The sequence below is a fragment of the Myotis yumanensis genome, unplaced genomic scaffold (genome assembly GCF_028538775.1).
Source record: "Myotis yumanensis isolate MYYU_CA2020_CCGP unplaced genomic scaffold, mMyoYum1.0.hap1 SCAF_2, whole genome shotgun sequence".
NCBI classification, from domain to species: Eukaryota; Metazoa; Chordata; class Mammalia; order Chiroptera; family Vespertilionidae; genus Myotis; species Myotis yumanensis.
The window spans coordinates 146,437,145-146,460,820 of NW_027223753.1; the positions used below are offsets into that span (position 1 = coordinate 146,437,145).

Genomic DNA, 23,676 nt, shown 5'->3' on the forward strand with positions numbered 1-23,676 from the left:
ACATTTCTTTATACAACTTAAATAGAATATTTCACCAATATTGCCTCCATAAAATGACAATTTCATCAGTAAAACATAAATGAAAATAGAAACAAGTACTTACTCACAGTAATATCACTTCCCCAGAACAGAAGCACAGCCAACATTGAGAAAATAATAATAAGGGTATGGTCATTTGCAGAAAACCATAAATCTGGGAAGAAAAAAAACACAAAAATCATGACTAATATTTATTATCATAAATTTATGTCCAGCCAATTAATGATCAACAGTGTGTTTTTTTAAATATATATTTTATTGATTTTTTTTTTACAGAGAGGAAGGGAGAGGGATAGAGAGTTAGAAACATCAATGAGAGAGAAACATTGATCAGCTGCCTCCTGCACACTCCCTACTGGGGATGTGCCCGCAACCAAGGTACATGCCCTTGACTGGAATCAAACCTGGGACCTTTCAGTCCACAGGCTGACACTATCCATTGAGCCAAACCAGTTAGAACTCAACAGTGTTTTTTTATTATGGAGATGGAAAATTAAAATAATAAGTTAAAACTGTGGTCTTATATAGATACATAAATAATTACAGATATATTTAATTAAATACCAAATATTAATGAAACAAAAAAATAGTTATTTAAGTACTTTCCACCACACTTTCCCTAAGCTGTGATTCATGGAAAGATGTAGTATACCCCAGGAGCTGAGAAAAGGGCTCTAGAGCCACAGTGCCTGAGTTTGAAACACAATTGTAACTTACAATCTGTGTGATCTTGGACAGCCTAACGCCTTTCTGTTTTTCAGTTGCTACATGGGTACAATAAGTAATGGCACCTTGAAGGACTGTAGTTAACTGTTAACAAAATTAAGATATGAAAAGGGCTAAAAACAAAGCTTGACCCCTCAAAGTGCTCAGTGAACATTAACTACAGTTATTATTATGGGCAACTGTAGTGATTGCCTGTATGTGTAATGTGCCAAGAATTTACCTTAAAGCAAGAGTTATCTTCCTGTAAAGACTGACTCAGGGGACAGGAGTGAGGGAGTAGTACAACTGGGTACCCTACCCTTGGTATTACTGTGACCTAAGAGTAAGACAGATGTGAGCCTGAGCTTTTCTGAAACTTACTCTGGAACAGAGGATGAATTCATAGTGTTAGGTAATTCATTTGTTTATTTTCTCTTTAGTTTCCATTGCCCTAGGAGCATTATCAGAGAAGAAATTCCTTCGGCCTATGTTTCCGATTTCGCTGCCTGTGGATTCCTCTAGTATTTTTATGGTTTCCCGTCTTACATTTAAGTCTTTTATCCATTTTGAGTTTATTTTTGTGTATGGTGTGAGTTGGTGGTCTAGTTTCATCTTTTTGCATGTATCTGTCCAATTTTCCCAACACCATTTATTGAAGAGACTGTCTTGACTCCATTGTATGCTCTTGCCTCCTTTGTCGAATATTAATTGGGCATAGTGGTTTGGGTCGATTTCTGGTTTCTCTATTCTATTCCATTGATCTATATGTCTGTTCTTGTGCCAGTAGCAAGCTGTTTTAAAAACAGTGGCTTTGTAATACAGTTTGATATCTGGTATTGAGATCCCACCAACTTTGTTCTTCTTTCTCAGGATTACTGCAGCTATTCAAGGTCTTTTTTTATTCCAGATGAATTTTTGGAATGTTCGTTCTAGATCTGTGAAATATGCTGTTGGTAATTTAATGGGGATTGCATTGAATCTATAGATTGCTTTGGATAGTATGGACATTTTGATGATGTTGATTCTACCAATGCATGAACACGGTATGTTCTTCCATCTGTTTATGTCTTCCTCTATCTCTTTTTTCAGTGTCCTGTAGTTTTTCACATATAAGTCTTTTATCTCCTTAGTTAAGTTTATTCCTAGGTATCTTAATTTTTTGGTGCGATGGTAAATGGGATTGCTTTTTTAGTCTCACTTTCTGTAAGTTCACTATTGATGTAAAGAAATGCCATGGATTTCTTGGCATTAATTTTGTATCCTGCTACATTGCCGAATTCATTTATTAAGACTAATAATTTTTTGATGGAGTCTTTAGGGTTCTCTATGTACAGTATCATGTCTTCTCAAATAAGGACAGTTTTACTTATTCTTTTCCAATTTGGATGCCTTTTATTTCTTCTTCTTGTCTGATCGCAATGGCTAGTACTTCCAGTGCTATGTTGAACAGGAGTGGTGAGAGGGGGCATCCCTGTCTTGTTCCTTTTTTTAGGGGGAATGGTTTTAGTTTTTGCCCAATGATTATGATGTTGGCTGTGGGTTTGTCATATATGGTTTTTATTATGTTGAGGTATGATCCCTCTATTCCTACCTTGCTGAGAGTTTTTATCAAGAAAGGGTGTTGAATTTTGTCAAAAGCTTTTTCTGCATCAATTGATATGATTATGTGGTTTTTTCTCTAAATTTGTTTATGTGATGTATTACGTTTATTGATTTGAGGATAACCATCCTTGCATCCCTGGAATAAATCCTACTTGGTCATGGTGTATGATCTTTCTGATGTACTGCTGGATCTGATTTGCTAGGATTTTGTTGAGGATTTTGGCATCTATGTTCAGGAGGGATATTGGCCTGTAATTCTCTTTCATTATGTTGTCTTTATCTGGTTTTGGTATTAGGGTGATGCTGGCTTCATAGAATGAGCTTGGAAGTGTTCCTTCTTCTGGAAATTTTTGGAATAGTCTGAGGAGGATAGGTTTTTGTTCTTCCTTGAATGTTTGGTAAAACTCCCCTGTGAAGCCGTCTGGTCCCAGGCTTTTGTTTGCTGGAAGCTTTTTGATGACTGCTTCAATTTCCTCCATAGTTATTGGCCTATTGAGATTTTTAGCTTCTTCCTGATTAAGTTTTGGAAGGTTGTATTTTTCTAGGAATATGTCCATTTCCTCCAGGTTGTCTAGTTTGTTGGAGTAGAGTTGTTCATAGTATTTTCTAACAATCCTTTGTATTTCTGTGGTGTCTGTTGTTATTTCTCCTCTTTCATTTCTGATTTTGTTTATTTGGGTCCTCTCTCTTTGTTTCTTGGTGAGCCTGGCTAGAGGTTCATCAATCTTTTTATCTTTTTAAAGAACCAGCTCTTGGTTTTGTTGATCTTTTGTATTGGTTTTTTTTTTTTTTTTTTTTTTGGTCTCTTTGTTGTTTATCTCCACTCTGATCTTTATTATTTCCTTCCTTCTGCTTACTCTGGGCTTTTCTTGTTGCTCTCTTTCTAACTCTTTGAGTTGTAGTGTTAGGTAATTTTTTCTCATTGTTTCTTGTTTTTTGCAGTAGGCTTGTAGAACTATGAACTCCCCTCTCAAGACTGCTTTCACTGTGTCCCATAGGTTTTGGATTGTTGGGTTTTCATTGTTGTTTGTTGCCATGTTGTTTTTTATTTCTTCTTTGATCTCTCTGGTAACCCAGTCATTGTTTAATAGCGTGCTATTTAGTCCCCATGTGTTTTATTTTTTTGGATTGTTTTTATTGTAGTTGATTTCCAGTTTTATGCCATTGTGGTCTGAGAAGATGCTTGATATGATTTCAATCTTCTTGAATTTGAAGAGACTTTGCCTGTGACCCAATATATGGTCTATCTTTGAAAATGATCCATGTGCACTTGAGAAGAATGTATATTCTGTGGCTTTGGGGTGAAATGTTCTGAAGCTGTCAATTAATTCCATCTGATCTAGTGTGTCATTTAGGATTGATGTTTCTTTGCTGATTTTTTGTTTAGAGGATTTATCCAATGGTTATAATGGGGTGTTAAAGTCCCCTACTATGATTGTGTTGCTGTCAATCTCTCCCTTGATTTCCTCCAGAAGATTTCTTATGTATTTGGGTGCTCCTATATTGGGTGCATATATGTTTACCAGAGTTATTTCTTCTTGTTGGATTGCTCCCTTTAGTATTATGAAGTGGCCTTCCTTATCTCTTTTTATGTCCTTCACTTTGAGATCTAATTTGTCAGATATAAGAATTGCTACCCCGGCTTTTTTTCCGCTTCCATTTGCCTGAAAAACCTTTCTCCATCCCTTCACCATCAGACTGTGTGCATCTTTTTTTCTGAGGTGGGTTTCCTGTAGACAGCAGATATATGTGTTATGTTTTCTTATCCACTCAGTTACCCTATGTCTTTTGATTGAGGCATTTAATCCATTTATATTTAAAGTTATTATTGATAGATACTTGTTTGTTGCCATTTTTATTCTTTACCCCTGTGTTCCTTCTTCGTTTCTTATTTTTTCTTTTTACAGCAGACCCTTTAGCATTTCTTGCATTGCTGGTTTGGTGGTAATAAACTCCCGTAGTCCTTTTTTGTCTGTGAAGCTCCTGATTTGACCCTCAATTTTGATTGATAGCCTTGCTGGGTACAGTATTCTTGGATTCAGACCCTTCATTTGCATGACTTTGTATATTTTATTCCATTCCTTTCTTGCCTGATGTGTTTCTATCGAGAAATCTGTTTCTAGTCTGATGGGGGATCCTTTGTAGGTAAGTTTCTGTCTCTCTCTGGCTGCTTTTAAGATTCTTGCTTTGTCATTGGTGTTTGCCAATTTAATTATAATGTGCCTTGGCGTCGGTCTTTTGGGGTTCATTTTCTTTGGGACTCTGTGAGCTTCTTGGATTTGTGTGAGTTTTTTCTTCCCTATATCAGGGAAGTTTTCTGTTATTATTTTTTCAAACAGGTTTTCTAATCCTTGCTCAGTTTCCTCTCCCTCTGGTACCCCTATTATGTGGATGTTGTTTCGTTTAGTGTTGTCGCAGAGTTCTCTTAGGCTCTCTTCCTGCTTTTTAATTTTTTTTTTAGAAGCTGCTCTGCTTGGGTATTTTTTTCTACCTTGTCTTCTAGCTCACTGGTGCGGTCCTCTGCTTCTTCTAGTCTACTGTTGATGCTTTCTATTGAGTTCTTTATAGCAGTGATGTCATTTGTCATTTCTTCTTGGTTTTTATTCATTTCTTCTTGGTTCTTACACATATTGTTGAATTTGTCTTCCATTCTTTTCATCCACCTTATGGCCATTTTTCTGAATTCTTTCTCTGACAGGTTGCTTGCCTCCATTGCCTCCATTTTGTTTACTTCCTTTTATGGAGATGCCTGTTTTTCTTTCATATGTGGGCTGGTTCTTTGTATTACCATGATCTCTCTTCTCCAGATGTTTGGTTATGTAGTTCTCTCTCTGCTGTGTTGATTTAAAGGCACAAAATATAACACAACAAGGCACAACGTACAAGGCACTGAACACAAATGTATTCATGATATTAATAACCCCAAATAAAGGTAACCACCCGAGCAAAGAGAATTAGGGGATAAGGAAGAAAGAAGAGAAAAAGAGAAAAGAGAAAAGGGTAAAAAAAGGAGTGCAAAAATGAAATTGGAAAAAGGGAGAAAAAAAGTAAGAGAGAAAAGAGAGAGAATGAAATAGAAGAGGGTATGAGAATATTTATATGGGGAGGAAACTCCAATAGAACCACCACTAATCCCAACCAATTCCAGCAACAGATCCCTGGAGATGAATGCAAACTAAAAACAACCACTAATATCAAGCGAGGCGAGGGAAAACAGAAGCACAAAAATAACCGGAGGGAAAAACAACCAACAGGAAAATAAAAAGAAAAAGCAAAACAATCTCACAAACAAGCATAAAAAAACCCCAATATACTCAACAATCAAGCAAACATAACAAAACTACAGAGAGAAGAAAAAAATTTGGATAGTGAAGAATGATAAGAGAAAAGTGTATATGGATTTAGAGCAGGGGATTGGAAATTAGATATATAAGTAGGGTGAAGTTTAGACAGGGGGTAAAAAGAAGGAATAGGGAAAATCTAAAGCAGGAATAGGGTAAGAGAAACAGGACAACAAAAGGGGAAAAGTGAGGAAAAGTGTTTTGGCATAAAGGTAAAGTTGAGGTAGAGAAAAATGATGCTAAAGGAACGGTGAAAATAGAATGTAGAACACTAATCCCAAAATAAAATAAAGAGAAAATAAAATGACACTTTAAAAAATGGTAAAATGGTAGTAGTAGTAATAATAATGGTTAAAAATAAAAATGTAGTAATTAAAAAGGTAAAATCAGGTGATGAAAAAAGAAAAAAAATGGTTTCTTAATCAAAAGGTGAAAAAAGAATTAAAAATAAAAATGTACAGTAGTGAAGGTGCTTCTGGTCCTCTACTCTTCTTTCTGGGACGCCTTAGTCCTGCCAGGTATTCAGGAGAGTGTTGAATTTCCCTGAGATACACTGTTCCTCCATGTTGTAAACCACAATCCTGATTTTAAGGCCGTATTTGTTTCCCAGACTGCTTTTATTTGTGTTTACAGAAGAGTCAGTTCATGGATCAGCCCCTGGGTGGCAGTGTTTCTGGATTGACCTCCAAGGCTATAAGTCCTCTCTATCCAGCAGTTAGGGTTTATTTTCCCTATCGCACTTAAAACTGGTTTGGGAGAGTCGACTGTCCTAGAACCTGTTCTTTAATTGTTACTCCCTCTCTGTCTCCCAGGTTCCACAAAAACAACTTTTGCCTGCAGTCTCTGCGAGTGACCCCAACTGGGCAATCCCATGTACTGGGTTTAATAATCAAACACAAAGATTTAAGGGGAAGAGAGAGAACAAGAGCCTGAGAAATTGCGTGAATTCACAACCCCCCACCTTTCAGCTCTGTGCGCAGTCCCTTCCATGCAACCTCTCTTCCCCAGTGCTAAGCAGCCGGCACACTGGCAAAATCCAAGGCTGCTTTTTTGCACCCAGTCCAAGTATGGGCTTATTTTTAGCGTTCCCTTCTGCCAGCAGCCCTGTGGGAGCCCTCCCACACTCGAGGATCATGCTGTCCCCAATGGCCACGGACTTTGTGGGGCTCAGATTTCCCCCGTGCACGTGCGCGCACGTTCCTCTCTCCAATCTGAATTGCAAACCACACCTTTAGGGGAAATCTGACCTTTCCGTGGGGAGAAGCAGGGTTCCTCTAAGTTCATGTAGTTGCGCTGCTTGGGGTCCATTGTTTCCGGGTTAGTAGCCGATCTCTGGATGCCGTGGATGCCAGGTCTTTGGATGTATATGCTTCCCTTCCAATAACCGCCACTCAAGATGGCACGTTCTCCGAGGCTGAGCTGGCGCTCTGGGAGAGATTTCAGCTGCAGTCTCCAACCGTCCCCTTTCTCTGGGAGTCCTCTGTCTTTCCTGGCTGCAAACTGTCTCCCAGCTGAATATCTTCTGCTTATTAGGGCTGTATGTTACCCGTTTCAGCTGCTCACCATCATCTGCTCCAAGACAAGGCACGGGACATGTCCGTCTATACCTCTGCCATTTTCTTCTCTCCCAACATGATCTTTTTTAAAATAAAACTTTATTGTTCAGATTATTACAGTTGTTCCTCTTTTTCCCCCCATAGCTCCCCTCCACCCGGTTCCCTCCCCCCCTTACCCCCCCACCACTATCCTCTTCCATAGGTATACAATTTTTGTCCAGTCTCTTCCCGCACCCCCCACACCCCCTTTCCCCTGAGAATTGTCAGTCCACTCCTTTTCTATGCCCCTGATTCTATTTTATTCACCAGTTTATTCTGTTCATCAGATTTTTTTATTCACTTGATTTTTAGATTCACTTGTTGATAGATATGTATTTGTTGTCACTTTGTTGATCATAATTTTTATCTTTACTTTTTCTTCTTCTTCCTCTTCTTAAAGAATACCCTTCAGAAGCATTTCTTATAATACTGGTTTGGCAGTGATGAACTCCTTTAACTTTTTCTTATCTGTGAAGCTCTTTATCTGACCTTCAATTCTAAATGATAGCTTTGCTGGGTAAAGTAATCTTGGTTGTAGGTTCTTGCTATTCATCACTTTGAATATTTCTTGCCACTCCCTTCTGGCCTGCATAGTTTCTGTTGAGAAATTAGCTGACAGTCATATGGGCACTCCTTTGTAGGTAACTGTTTTTCTCTTGCTGCTTTTAATATTCTCTCTTTGTCTTTTGCCCTTGGCATTTTAATTATGATGTGTCTTGGTGTGGTCCTCTTTGGACTCCTTTTGTTTGGGGTTCTCTGCATTTCCTGAACTTGTAAGTCTATTTCTTTCACCAGGTAGGGGAAGTTTTCTGTCATTATTTCTTCAAATAGATTTTCAATATCTTGCTCTCTCTCTTCTGGTATGCTTGAAGTTGTCACAGGGGCTCCTTGCACTATCTTCATATTTTTGTATTCTTTTTTCCTTTTGCTTTTCTGGTTGGGTATTTTTTGCTTCTTTGTATTTCAAATCTTTGACTTGATTCTTGTGATCCTCTAGTCTGCTGTTGGATCTCTGTATATTATTCTTTATTTCAGTCAGTGTGTGCTTAATTTCTAATTGGTCCTTTTTCATATCCTTGAGGGTCTCACTATATTTCTCAGAGGTTTCTAGAAGATTCTTGAGTAGCCTTATAACCATGGTTGTGAATTCTATATCCAGTAGTTTGCTTTCCTCTATTTCTTTCATTTGTGAACTGTTTCTTTGTCTCTAAATTTTGGCTGCTTGATAGAGTGGCTTTGTGTGCTAGGTGTCCTATAGGGTCCAGTGGCTCAGCCTCCCTAATTACCTGAGGTAGACACTCTTGGTGCACCCCTTTGTGGGCTGTGTGCACAGTCTTATTGTAGTTAAGCCTTGATTGCTGTTGGTATCACTGGGAGGAATTGACCACCAGGCCAATTGGCCGTGAGGACCAGGTGTGTCTACAATGGGAGAATTTCTGTACTGGAGACACCCTTATGGGGCACGACTTGCTTCAGTGGGGTTTTGGCGCTCACTGAGTCTGCCCCCTGAGTGTGTCCCTTATGGATGTGAAGAGTTGTAATCTGCGTGGTCTCACTCTGACCACTGGGTAGATGGGCTCTTGGATTTCCAAGGGGGTGAAAAGTCTGCCACTGCCTGAGGCCACCCAGCAGGAGCTAGAGAGAAATCTGCAGATTTCTCCTCTTTGTTTGGGGTTTGGGGGTGCCCAGATGTGGCAGAGTTATGAAGCAATGCAGGCTGCTAATGAGCCTAAGGCCTTCTTTTGGAAGCTCTGGGGTTCTCTGACCCAGCTGAAGTTTGACAGATTTATAGGTGGAGAAACACCAGGCCATTCATATGCAAAAGCCTCTGCATACAGCTTGGGTGGCATTGTAAATTGGGTGGGGTGGGGTCTCAGGGAATCACCAGGGCAGAGCAAACAGCAATGGCTGCCAGTCAGCCCTGCCCCAAAGAGGCCCCTGGGTCTCTGTGTCCCGTGGCCCCATGCAGAAACAATGACCGCTGCAAGCACCTCAGAGAAAGCCACCCTTGTGTTCCGGCCCAATACCAGACAGTCCAGTTTCTTTAGGTATGAGTCTGGGTCACCAGATTCTCACATGAACTGGAGTACAGAGCAGTCGGGAGCTTGTATCTGCTTTCTGATTAAAAAAGACAACAGCATACCCAACTGCCAGCCCCTTTCACATGAGCCTCCATATCTCCATACTTCCACAACTCCACACCTCCTACCAGACTCAATGAGCTTTTCTCTTTCCTTCTATTGTAGAATTTCCACTCAGCCAGCCTTCCTGTGGATCTGGATGATACTCATTTTGTCTTTTAGTTGTAGTTTTAATGTGGTTGGGGGCAGCAGCAAGTTCAGGTGTTTACCTATGCCGCCATCTTGGTTGTCCTCAAATAAAATCTTGATATCCCTCCCACCACACCCCAAATGGGAACAAAGTGGGCCACCATTAATACACATTTTACTAGGTAGAATTCTCTAGTAAACAGTTTCTAGTTCTCATTATGTCTATATTTGAAAAAAAAAAAAAAAAAGCACAACATAGTAAAAATAGATTCCACTGCCTAAATCCCCAGGATTCACATGATGAGTAAATTCATCAAAATGAATTTGGAAGAACACTACTTCAATTAACCGTTTTGGGTGGAGGAGTTTCCTTATTTTCTCTTAAAAAATGGTGCAAAACAATGACACCACCAGATGCTGGCAAGGATGTGGGGGAACTACATCACACATATGTTGCTGATGGGAATGTACAATGGAACAATCACTCTGGAATACAGTTTGGCAGTTTCTTCAAAAACTAAGCTTATACATACATATAATCCAGTAGTTGTACTATGCATTTTTCCAGAGAAATTAAGACTATGTCCACAAAAAAACTGTACATGGCCCTAACTGGTTTGGCTCAATGGATAGAGAGTCAGCATGTGGACTGAAGGGTACCAGGTTCGATTCTAGTCAAGGGCATGTACCTTGGTTGCAGGCACATCCCCAGTAGGAGGTGTACAGAAGGCAGCTGATCAATGTTTCTCTCTCATTGATGTTTCTAACTCTCTATTCCTCTCCCTTTCTCTCTCTGTAAAAAATCAATAAAATATATTTTAAAAACTGTACATGATTGTTTATAGAAATGTCATGAGCTGAAAACAACCAAGATGTGCTATAGTAGGTAGATGGTTCAACAAGGTGTGATATAGCAATAACATGGAATATGAGAGAGAAAGAGAAAGAGAGAGAGATTGCTACATGATACTGTTGCATGAATAGATCTCAAGGGCATTGTGCTGATGGGAAAAAAAAGCCAGTCTCAAAAGATTACATACTTTTATACAACATTTTGTAAATGAGCAAAGTATTGATATAGAGAAAAAAATATGCTTAACAGGTTAGGGATAGTAAGGGAGCAGGTGACTATAAAGGACATGCATGAGGCAGATATACATATATTAATGGGATAGTTCTACATTCTGATTGTGGTGGTCATTTCAGAAATGTACACATGTGATAAAAAGAAAAAGAAATATATACACATTGTACCATTGTGAACTGGGTGATTTTGACATTTAACTACTGTTACATAAAATATAACCACTGGGTGAAGCTGTATAAGAGTACACAGCACCTCTCTGTTCAATCTTTGAAACTTCATGTGATTCTATAATGATTTCAAAAAATAAAAATGGGTACAAGCCAAATGTCTGAGACCTCAGGTAGAATCTTCTACATTCTCTACAACAAAACACCACTTTCACATTTTAACGGCCCCAACAGTAAGCAGAGTTCATATTTTATCCAGGGACTCTGAAAACAAAGATGAAACAATCACACGGAAAATTACTCTTTGTCTTTATCCAAGAGATAGGCATTCCTTTCCCATCCACCTTCATCCCATCTCGTGGCCTTTAAGTTTTGACTTTACAATTCTCCTCTCAGTGACCTACACTCTGATCCAAAATCACCCTCCCCCACTGTGAGTTAATGAGATTTTCGATGGAAGGGAGATTTTTGAGCAGAAAAGCCTTCCAAATTCTGCTCTTAGCCATCTCCTGCCCATGCTGCACCACACAGACACCCCTCTCATGACACCCCAGCTTCAACACCTCAGTACCTCACTTCATAAAAAAAATGTCCCAGGAAGACAGCTAACATTTGCAAAGTACTTTGGTTTACAAAGGACTGGTCCACAAGGGATTTCATGATGCTTGTTAGACTGGAGAATACATAAAGTAGGAATCTCTTTTCATCCCCATTGTAGAGATGAGGTAACTTGGACCCAGTGAAGTAACTTCTCAAGTTCAATAGAGGCAAATGGTTAAGTTGAAGAATCAGATGGAATGTCAAAATATTCCATCAGAATTAAAACCCCATTCCCAATCTGGTAATAGACATTTGATAACAGGAAACGCTGACAGTGGTCGGAAAACTGCGGCTTGAGAGCCACATGCGGCTCTTCGGCCCCTTGAGTGTGGCTCTTCCACAAAATACCACATGTGGGCACGAATGTACAGTGCGATTGAAACTTTGTGGCCCATGAGCAGAATTTGGTATTTTGTGGAAGAGCCATACTCAAAGGGCCAAAAGCCGCATGTGGCTCACGAGCCGCAGTTTGCTGACCACTGCATAGAAGGCAAATAGTTGATTCAACTGAATGGTCTGATCCCATCTAAAGCAGAGGTTCTCAAAGGCTTGTCTAATCCTGAGAGCAGTAATATGACTAGTGGTTCTAAATAGAGCTTTCAAAGTAGAAAGTCAGTATGCACCTGTATGTGGTTAAAGTAATCAGCTGGCATGGCATGGCAAGGACTAGAAAGAAAGCAGATTGTTTACTTCAGCTAGCTTTACTGCTTTATGCAACTCACCAGCCCAAGTCTGTGAAGAAGGGCACAATCATGGTGCTATAACCAAGGCTGAATTCAAATTAATTCTATTGGATCCCTAACCCTCCCACATCTTGGCCAAGAAAAAGATCATCATAGCAGGAAACATCATTATGACCTGATTTTTAATTTTGTGATCCTAACCCTTTCCAGCTGGAGCACGGCTGGGATTTGTCAGCCCTTGACCAAAGTACCGGTAATAATAATTTTAAAAAAGCTACATAATTGGAAAAATCATGGAAAATTAGTCACATGAAAGATACTACTTTTGATAGCAGCCAACAGAAATTCAGATCAAATGACTCCAGGATCCTTACACCAGCAGAATAGTTCTCAGAACAAAAGTTTGAGAACCTGACAATACACAAATAACACAGCAAAGTACTTTTATTATGAAAAGTAGAAGAGCAAGTAAAACTCATGATCTTAAAGCTGCTAAACATTACATAAACATTTGTTAGTCATAATCTACTTTTTCATTCAAAGGAGTTCCTCCCCCCATTGTGCCCCATTTCTCATAGGATTAGGCTACTGCAGGAAAAATAAAAGGGTAGATTATGAAATTCTTACCAGCAATATATCTTAGTTCTACAGTGGTTTTGCCTTCTCCAGTTAATTCTGTTACTTCACAAGTGTAGTTTCCTGGGACAGCATCGCTCTTGTCCATCATCAAAGAAGCATTGCCTGTTAGCAGTGCGTCTGGTACGATGTATGCACTCGAAAATTCCCTCTCCGGTCTGGATTTATTTTTATCTCCATCATAGAAGAAAATGTGTTTATTTCTGAATTTCCACTCTACAAACATTTCTTTAAGGCTCTTTGCCCCCACATTGGTGACTAAGCATGGGATGATGAGAAGAGTTTCATTGCAAATGGTGTATTCTACAGATTCAATTGTAGTAAATAGTAGCTGTGTTTTAACTGGAAAAGAAAAAGAAAATAGTTTCAATTCATTATAGGTTTCTATAGGGTAAGGTCTTAGGATGTTACAAATCCTTAAGATAATAGAGCAATGCTTTAATTGTCCCCGTAAGTAAGCAGTGCAGCTACAGAGAGAAGGCAGGCCAGGTGAAAAAGTGAAACAAGTTATTAACATGCACATGAAGCATAGTATGTTCCATCTTGTATAAAAACTGCTGTTTGAAATTCTCTGCTATTGTTAGGTAGTTCCTTGTGCTGCAAACTCTGTCATTTTTAGACAGTCTCATATTCTGTAGAATAACTGTTTTAGTTTGAATAATAGAAAAAGATAAAAACTTAACTGTCTGACCTTGCAAGCTAGACCTCTAATGTAATGGACTAATACTGATAATAATGCCCATATTCTTATGCCAAATGTTTGTTATTTATGTATCCAAGATTACAAACTGTCTGTAACAATAACTCACACAGAGCCCTTTGTAAAATCTTCAAAGAGCCCAAAAGGTATATATACAGGAAACTTCCTCTGTGTCTTTGCTCAGAGATTTGGAAGAAACACCTCCCTCTGGGCCGAGCTCAATAAACAACTCCCAATTATTTGGCTCATTAAGGCATCTTGTATCTCACTCGCTGATTTATGACACAACACACAGATGGCAGACACCATTGTAACTATTCCTTATTCATTCTCAGTTAATACAAAGTATACATTACAAAGAGTATTGGGACTAAATTCAGCAACGTGTATTGGAACATGCAGTTGTATATTTGGCTTCAGAAGCTTTGAAGTAATCATTGTTGCTCACTGAGGTATGTAGAAAAATATTGTCCTTACCATGGAAAATTTTTGAACAGAAAATCGAACCAAATATTGTATTCAGTCTCAACTTCTATGTACTGCCTCCAAACAGAACTTGCTAAACCCATATGAAGTTTATCTCTATATTTATGTTGCATTTCCAAGCAATGTGGTGAGCTATCCTGTACTTTAATATAAAAAGGAAATCGGATGAATCACATTGTATCTTTCCTCTAAGATGGGAAGCCTTGGGATGCTAAGGAGAAAAAAAATTCTCTGGCTATATCCCAGAGCAAAATACAGACAGCAATGGACATTTGATATGCAAATACTTATAAAGAGTTATATATAATTGAAGGGCTTTTTCTAACTTCCACAATTCATTGAAACTACAGAACAACAATTACCAAATGCATATTACAGGTATTCCTTCCTCCTAAAACCATAAACCACTCAACATAAAGCTAAGAAACAGTTGAAATCAAGAACAGATATTGCTAATAAGTAGGTATATTCTACTAAACACTTCTCAATATGATAAACTACCAGTTGTCTTATGAAACAGGGGTTGGGAAGGTAACTGCAATCACTCATCCTTCACCTAAAATGTGCAAGATTATGGAAAAATTGCATTTCTCTTCCATATATTCCAGCCATTTATGTAACTCTTCTAAGTAGTTAATTAAATTTTCCCTGAAAAAACACAGCACTAACAAATATCAATATCAGCTTTATTAGTTCATCCTTACAATTCTTTCCTTCTATACAAATTGGGAATAAAACCCAGGGTTATAACATGTTATTATTCTAGGAACACAGTATGTGGTAAATGCCCATTGATTTGAATGCTAGGATACATAGTGAAATGTATCTGGACAATGTTCAGAAAGACTGAGTATAAATTCTACCTGTCACTTGTCAGTATGTAACTGTAAGCAATTCTCATAACTTTTCTAGGCCTTGGTTTACTCTTTGCAAGTTAGAGGATCATGAATGAACACCAGACTGCTTCAGAGAATTGTGGCGAGTATCAAAGGAGCAAATACATGGACAAGTGCCCTCTCACAAATGCTGTGCTGTGCATATGCAGGTAATACTCTAAAAACAGGACATAACAGCATTTTTATTTATTTTTAAATTCTTTATTGTTTAAAGTATTTCATGAGTCTCCTTTTTCCCCTCATTGACGTCTTCCCCACCACCCGCTTCTCCAAGCACAAGCCCTCCTCCTCCCGCCCCCCTTTCTCTCCCCACCTACTGTCTTTGGCCATTGGCTTTGCTCATAAAACAACATTTTTATACAATGATCTAAACCTTCTCTGACTGGGAGGTGTAAATTGTTATGTTTCTGGGAATTTGCAGTATGAACCAAGCTTGTGGTTCACAAGCTCACTTCTGCCCAGTTCTCTACACTTCTAGCCATCCCTGTACTAGGAAGCCTCAGGCAAAACCTGGACTTTTAATTGTGTTTTTCAAAATCATGGGGTTCTAAATTATTTCCCCTGAGATAGAAGCATTGAGGGGGAAGCTACAGTGCACAACAGGGAGAGAAGAAAGTGGTTGTGATGTTGGAATTAGAAAAGAAGGAAAGTGTCAGAAAAATGGTACACAATTTCGAAATAGACAAAAGGGTTAGTGGGGATCTGGGCATCGACTGACAGATCCTTTGGGAATATCTGATTTTGTAGGGGCCTGTGCCTTTCACTATTTTGATTTTAAGTTGTAGAACTCTGATAATAATGCAAATTACTCCTGTCCATAGAGGGAGAAATAAACTTTGTTCTGATTTCCACCTGGTGGAAGAGACGGTTGAAAAATTACATTTTATTTCACTAAGGAAGTTGACCAATTGCATATATTCATTAATTCATTTCAGCATTACTGATTGCCTATATGTGTCTCTTTTCTCCCCATGTTCTTTAAAAGCAAACATGGCCTTACCATGTTGCTATCTTGCTTATTCAACAATTTCATAACTTATGCTTAGAGAATGAATTTCCTGCAGAATACAGGAAGTGCTAATTGCACTGCATTATTTGTTGTAATATACACAAATTTAAAGCTGAAGCCATTTAAATAGAATTAGTGCTCTTAATAAATTCACCTCCATAAGCCATAACTTGAATAACCCTTGGACTATCTACACTAATAAAAGAGAAACATGCAAATTAACCATCACTCCTCCACTCAGCTACACCCACAAGCCATGCCGACCAGCCAATCAGGAGCGAGTATACAAATTAACCCAACTAAGATGGTGGTGGCCACGGAGCTGGTGCCAGCAGGAGGCTTGGGTTGTCCTTGGCAATGGAGGAAGCCAAGTTTCCCACCTGCCCTGGCTGGCCCTGGGCTCTGCTCAAGGCTACAATGTTTCAATTATAGAAGAAAAATAAATCCCAGAAACCTGCTTCTAGCCCGCTCTGGCCTCCACTCAAGGAGGCACTGAAAAAAAAAGAAAAAGAAAAAAAAGAGAGGCTGGGAGCTTGGGTCACTGGGGTGCATGGCCAGCCTGAAAAAGGCCCTCAGCCCCTCACCCAGGCTGGCCATACCCCAATGGGGTGAGGGTTCCCACTGGGGGGCTTGGCCATCCTGAAAATAGCCATCAGCCCCTCACCCAGGCTGGCCAGGACCCCAGTGGGGAGCCCCACCCTGATCCGGGACATCTTTCAGGGCAAAGCAGCCAGACCTCACTCGTGCACCAGGCCTCTATCCTATATAATAAAAGGGTAATATGCAAATTGACCCTAATAGCAGAACGACTGGGAATCACTGATCACTATGACACTGACCACCAGGGGACAGACGCTCAATGTAGGAGCTGCCCCCTAGTGGTCAGTGTGCTCCCACAGGGGGACCTCTGCTCAGCCACAAGCCAGGCTGACAGTTGCCAGCACAGTGGTGGTGGCGGAAGCCTCTCCCGCCTCCTCAGCAGAGTTAAGGATGTCCGACTGCAGCTTAGGCCTGCTCCCTGCTGGCAAGTGAACATCCCCTGAGTGCTCCCAGGCTGCCAGAGGTATGTCTGACTGCAAGCTTAGGCCCACTCCCCTGGGCCTAAGCCAGCTGGCAGACATTCCCCAAGGGGTCCCAGACTGCGAGAGGGCACAAGACGGGCTGAAGGATTCCCCCCATCACGATTGCACAAATTTTTGTGCACCAGGCCTCTAGTAATAAATAAAAAAGTGTAGTCCAAAAATGTACTGTACCAGCTGCTGACCACATCTTCATTTTTAAAAACACTTATTTAAACATTACAATTATAAAATATCTGATTTGTGTTTTCTCTCTTTTGCCTACTGCCTTCTGATGGAACAACAAAGTGCAGAAAAATTTGAAAAGAGAACAAATAAAGGAACACAAATAATTAACATGAGTAAGAAAATTCTGAAAAATGATGTGCTTACAGCCCTCTAACTCAGATAGAACGGTATTAATACAACCATCAGTGATGCCATCCTTACAAATAAATTAAAAGTAAAATGTAATATTATTTTATATTAAATGCCAAAAATATTGGATTCTACAATCTCTGTGAATACCAATCACCAACCTAACCATCTCCTTCCACAGTCTTGAAGACGGCCAGCATGTGGGTGCAGAGAAGGCTCAATATATGGCACTGAATTATTGAAAATTGCAGCAAATATTTATTGAAAATTATCTGATCTGCAACATTGTGATAGGATGTGTGGATACAATGACGGGGGGGATTATTTTCAAACTTCCAATTCTCATTTGGGGGATTGATACTTTTTATAACACAGGATTACATAAGTGCCTTCCTTCCTGTATGAGCAAAGTGCTCTGGAAGGGCAGGAGGGGACAGGAATCAGCCTTACAGTTTTCTAAGAAAATGTGTGTTGCTACCTGGGGAACAACAGAAAAGTCTCATAATCCCAGCCACTTGGGTGGTCTTCAGTCTTTTAACACATGTTCCTTGTAAAGTTTCTCTCCCCTGTAACAGCTCTTAAATCAGCATCCTTCTGCAGGAGCTTATTTCATAATCTCCGAAGCAGCCCTCTCTTCATATTTCTTAATTCATATTGAGTCCATCAGTGATGCCAGATGAGAAGCCAGAAGCTTCTAATAATCCCCACCTTAAAATTGACCTGCAACCCCAGCAATCCACACTTCCCTCTCCTCTCACCCCCATTTCTCCTCTTCAGAAATGAATCCCTTTATCTTGGAGGTAGTTTCTATTTTTGCCTCCCCACCCATCAATCTCCTCAAGGACTTTCCTAGTTGATTATCAGGCTCCCACATGCCCCTATTCCATTTACATAGGTTTTGCTTTTTTTTGTTTTAAACACTTAAAAACATGTCAAATATTCACGAACTTTAGGAAAATCCTCATAGCTCTCTATCTTGTCCCTAGCAACATCTTGTCTAATAATAGACAAACATGGTAATTGATGTACCTTTGCTATGCCTCCCATTGGCTAATCAGCATGATATGCAAATTGACTGCCAACAAAGATGGTGGCTAATTTTCATACTGCAGGCAGGGAGGGACAGCACGAGCCACCAGCGCACCACCATCCAGGGCAGGCCCGGCACCACCTTGCCACTGGGGACCCGATCAGCGGGTCCTGGGCGACTAGGCAGCCCCGCCCAGAAGCCCCAGGACCTGGCCCCGCCTTGCTGCCCAAGATCCAATCAGGTCCCCAGTGGCAAGGCAGGTGGGACACAGAAGCCCCAGAAGCCAAGACAGATTATGAGAGTGAATCAAAAACAAAACCCACTTTAAATATAAAGACACATATAGATTAAAAGTAAATGATTTAAGCTGAAGCCTGTTTTGCTCAGTGGATAGAGCATTAGCCTGTGGACTGAAGGGCCCCAGGTTTGATTCCAGTCAAGGGCATGTACCTCAGTTGCTGGCTTGATCCCTAGTCCCTATCAAAGCATGTGCAGGAGGCAACCAATCAATGTGTCTCGCCCTTTCCTTCACTCTCTCTAAAATTCAATGGAAAAATATCCTTGGGTGAAGATTAACAAAAACAAAATAAATGGATTAAATAACATTAAAGAGATTATAAGAAAAATATATTCCAAATATTCATAGTTGTATAATGATTATGTTTAAATTATTAACATCTAAGAAATTGGGTGAAGGGTACATATAATATGCTGTAGTATTTTATAGTTTTTTTTTTTACAGGTATGAGATTATTTCAAATTAAAATATTGACACATTGTTTTTGGGTAGTTTTATCGCGTGCCATTTGTGTCCCACACTCTACTACTTACAGCCAATGTAAAATGTATAAATACATTTCCCGCATACAATGTGTTAAAAAATTAAAAATTAAAAAAATATTAATTGAAATGTATCTGCAGTACATGAAAAATCTCCTAACTGCTTCTAGCATAATTTATTAAATTGTGCTAAAATTTACAAGGGTTCAATTAAAAAATATCTTTATTCTAAATGATATAATAGAAAATATATAATAGTGCAGTTATAAGCACTTATCTGAAAATAAAAATTTAAAGAAGTGAATTTAAAGAAGGGATTAGCCAAAGAAAATATATGCACAACCCATGGACACAGACAATAGTATGGTGATGGCCAGAGAGAAGTGGGGGGCAAGAGCTGGGTAGAGGGGGCAAAAAGGGGGGAAATAGGGACATCCTATATAATAATAATAATAATAAAAGGCTAATATGCACATTGACTGAACGCAGAATGACCGGTTGCTATGATGCGCACTGGCCACCAGGGGGCAGATGCTCAATGCAGGATCTGCTCCCTGGTGGTCAGTGCACTTCCATATGGGGAGTGCCACTCAGCCAGAAGCTGGCTCATGGCTGGCCAGCACAGTGATGGTGGCAGGAGCTTCTCCCACCTCCGTGGCAGCACTAAGAATGTCCAACTAACGGTTTAGACCAGATCCCTTGGGGGCCTAAGCCTTTAGTCATACATCCCCCGAGGGCTCCCTGGCTGCCAGAAGGATGTCTGACTGCAAGCTTAGGCCTGATACCCCAGGGAGTGGGCCTAAGTCGACAGGTGGACATCCCCCAAGGGGTCCTGGACTGTGAATGGGTGCAGGCCGGGCTGAGGGACCCCCCCACCCCAATGCACAAATTTTTGTGCATCAGGTCTCTAGTAAAATAATAAAGTATTTCTTTACTTTGTTTCATTTGTTACGTCTCTGCCACCTGGCTGCCATCTCTCCATTCAGCTTTACTACAACAGCTCTTTCAAAGCCACCAACAATCCCTTGTGAAAACTCGCATCTGTATGGTTCACTTTCTATCTCAACTTCTCTACAGTTCTTGAGCCAGTGGGCAGCTCCTTCCTTGTGCCTGTCCCTTGGCCTCTAAATCTCTGGATTCTGAATTTCCTTCTACTGTTTGTTCACCCATCCCAGCTTCCTTTCCTTATTGAAACCTATTCCGGAATTCATAATAAATATTAGTGTTCCTAAAGGCTTCATAGTCAGCACTGCCTCCCCCTCCCCAGTATTTACACATATTCATGGTTCTAACTACCTACACACTTTTATTTATCCAGGTCCCACCTTTCTCCTCAAGACCTGGGAAAGCCAATTGTGTGCTGAGCATTTCTATTTGGACCTACAGCATGGTTACAGCAAAGTTAACATGTCCATTTTCCCTCTTCCTACCCTTCCCACAAATCCTTACTTACCTAAAGTATTTTCTCTTATCTACCAGTCAATCAGACTGGGCATAAGAATCATGCTGGATTCTTCCCTCATTTTATCCATAGAGAATTTTTGTAGACTCAGCCTATTTAATAGTTCCTAAATGCAATGTCTGTTGTATGAATGAATTAGACATTACTCATTTCTCTCTTGAACCACTGCTATTTAACTAGCTCTCTGACTCCAGCCTCCACATTTCCCCATCCCAGCCCCAGTGTACTTTACACATTTCCAGAAATAATTGTTCTAAATGCAAATGTGCACTCTTTTGCTCACTATACTTTAACAGCCCCCCTCCCTCTCTTCAGGCTAAATTGTAAGTGTATTAGCATGGAATGCAAACTAGCTCCTTCAAGGCTCTTTCCAACCCCAAATCCTGTCCTTCCTCATTTCCAAACTAAGGTCCAATTATAATGACCTTCTTGAAATCCCATGAATATGCATATATACTCTCCTGTCCATGCCTTTGCATTTGTTCCCTCAGCCTAGAGGCCCTGACACTTCTCTGGGTGTATAGGTCAGAACACATATTTTGGAGTCAGACTTTGGCTCAAGCCTTAGCACCTTCTAGAGATATAACTTTAGGCAAATTATTTAACCTCTATACCGCAGCTTCCTCATCTGTATAATTATATACCTCCTGGAGATTTTGTTAAGATTTAATAAGATAAGGAGCACAAAGTTCTTATCTCAATGTCTTTCACATACTTAGCAAATTTTCATTAAGTGGCAGCCAGAGGTGACTAACTTTGGCTCTTCCTGCTAAAGCACAGTGCAGATGTTTAATCCTGTTCCCTTTCCCTACACTACTCAACCATAATCATCTTCTCCTTATTGCTCCCATGGCTCTCTCTCAAGTGCTACTACTACACTGAATACTGACTCCTGTAATTAATACTTGATTTAACTGGTCTCCCCATTAGGCTCAAAGGTAGAAACACAAGGACAATGTCTTCATTTGGTAGCCTATGGGGTAAACCCAGGGTAAAGCATGTATGCCTCATTACATTACTTATGAGTGTAAAAAAGTTAAAGTATGAATCCCAAGAAATGAATACCCAGAAATTCGTATCAGAGAGGATTCATGCTTCTTCCATATTTCAAGAGATCCCTCCACTTCTTATTTCTATAGACCTGATTATGGAATCATGAAGCTACATATTTCAGTGGAAAATTTCAACTAAGTCAGTTGCAGGTGAGATGGAAGAGTTTCTTAAGTTTTGCAGGAAAAGCCAAAGTTAGTCAATTGTAGCTGCCATTTATTGAGAATTTGCTAAGTATGTGAAAACTACAAAGATCAAGAATACAGCTGATAATTGAAATCATGAGCATAAACCAGATTTCCCAGAGAGTCCTTTCAAAGCAACAGAGTACGCATTAATGAATTAAATGTTGGAGAATACGAATGATTATAGAGCAAATAGTCAAAAAAGGACAAACTAAGAAAGTGAGAAGTAGTGTGAGAAGTAGCTGAGTCAGCACCTCCACTATAGATATCAAGAAAGTTTCTTGATATGAACAACATAGATGTTAAGTGAGATAAGTACAAATAAGCCCCTAGATTAAAACTGACATCACTGGGTACTTTATCTGGAAAATGTCAACAGACGAGTGGGATGAGAAGTCATACTGCATTGGGAATAAATGGGAGGGAAGAAAGGAGAGGCAATTATTATTTCATTAAATTTGACAGTCAAAGAGAACAGAGAGAGAAGGTGATACTGGAAGGACTGTGGAGACAGGAAGAGGGCAAGATTTTTTGGTTCTTCTTGTTTGTTTGTATTTATTTATTTATTTGTTTATTTATTTATCATACTGGAGGCCCCGTGCACAAAAATTTGTGCACTTGGGGGTGGGGGGTGCCTCAGCCCGGCCTGAGCCCTCTCTTAGTCTGGGATGCCTGGAGGGATGACCTCCTGCTGGCTTAGGCCTGCTCCCCAGGGGATTGGGCCTAAGATGGCAATCAGACATCCCTCTGGCAGCTCGGCAGCCCTCAGGGGATGTCCACTTGCCAGCGGGGGGCAGACCTAAGCTGCAATTGGACATCCTTAGCGCTGCTGAGGAGGCAGGAGAGGCTCCCACCACCACAGCTGTACTGGCAGCCATCAGCCTTGCTTGTGGCTGAGCAGAGCTCCCCCATGTGGTAACGCACTGACCACCAGAGGCAGCTCCTGCATTGAGTGTCTGCCTCCTGGTGGTCAGTGTGTGTCATAGTGACCAGTCATTCCCAGTCTTTCTGCTATTAGGGTCAGTTTGCATATTACCTTTTTACTATATAGGATAGAGGCCTGGTGCATGGGTGGGGGCCGGCTGGTTTGCCCTGAAGTGTGTCCTGGATCAGGGTGGAGGTCCCACTTGGATGCCTGGCCAGCCTGGGTGAGGGGCTGATGGCTGTTTGCAGCTGGTCACACCCCCTTCAAGGTGGGGGGTCTCCACTGGGAGTGCCTGGCCAGTCTGGGTGATGGGCTGAGGGCCGTTTTCAGGCTGGCCGGCGACTGAAGCTCCCAGCCTCTCCTTTTTTTCTTAATTCTGGGATTTATTTACCTTCTATAATTGAAACTTTGTTGCTGTCACTGGAGCTAAGAGCCGCTCCTCTCACTCCAGCTCTGTGGCCATGGCCTGCTGAAAGCAGGTATCGGGGGTTTGTTTAGCTTCTATAATTGAAACTTTGTTGCTTTCAGAGCTCAGAGCCGGGCCACGGCAGTTGGGGAACCTTGGCTTCCTCCATCACTGGAGCAAGTTAGCCTCCTGCTCGCTTCAGCTGCATGGCTGCTGGCCGCCATCTTAGTTGGCAGTTAATTTGCATATTGCCCTGATTAGCCAATGGGAAACGTAGTGAAGGTATGGTCAATTACCCTTTTTGTCTTTTATTAGATAGGATTGTTTTTAATTTGGTTAAAACTTAAGCATGTCTGCAAGCTATGGTGAAAGAACCAACGGAGAAGGAAAGATCTAAGATACAAGACTGAAAATTAAATTGATTAGGTAGGTCTCCAATGTGGTCGAAATGAAAGAGGTGTAGACAGGTGATCTTTTGCTTATCTACAGGTGTAGATAGGTAAACTTCTGAAACTGGGAGAGAAGGGAGAAAGTGATGAAGGTGACCTAAGCTATTATAGGTAAGTTTAGAAATGGTAGGAGGGTA

The 23,676-nt window shown here is 40.4% G+C and overlaps 1 protein-coding gene across 6 annotated transcripts in view; it reads right to left on the reverse strand.

Annotated features, from left to right (window-relative positions):
- Positions 1-23,676, reverse strand: part of LOC139002128 (leukocyte surface antigen CD47-like) — a 136,524-nt gene that overhangs the window by 54,427 nt on the left and 58,421 nt on the right. For all 6 annotated transcript variants that reach the window (XM_070403534.1, XM_070403531.1, XM_070403532.1 and 3 more), the window contains exons 3-4: positions 12,717-13,067; positions 104-193 (exon numbers count right to left, since the gene is read on the reverse strand). In XM_070403534.1, the coding sequence (XP_070259635.1) occupies positions 104-193; positions 12,717-13,067 (441 nt within the window). The remainder of the gene's footprint in view (positions 1-103; positions 194-12,716; positions 13,068-23,676) is intronic.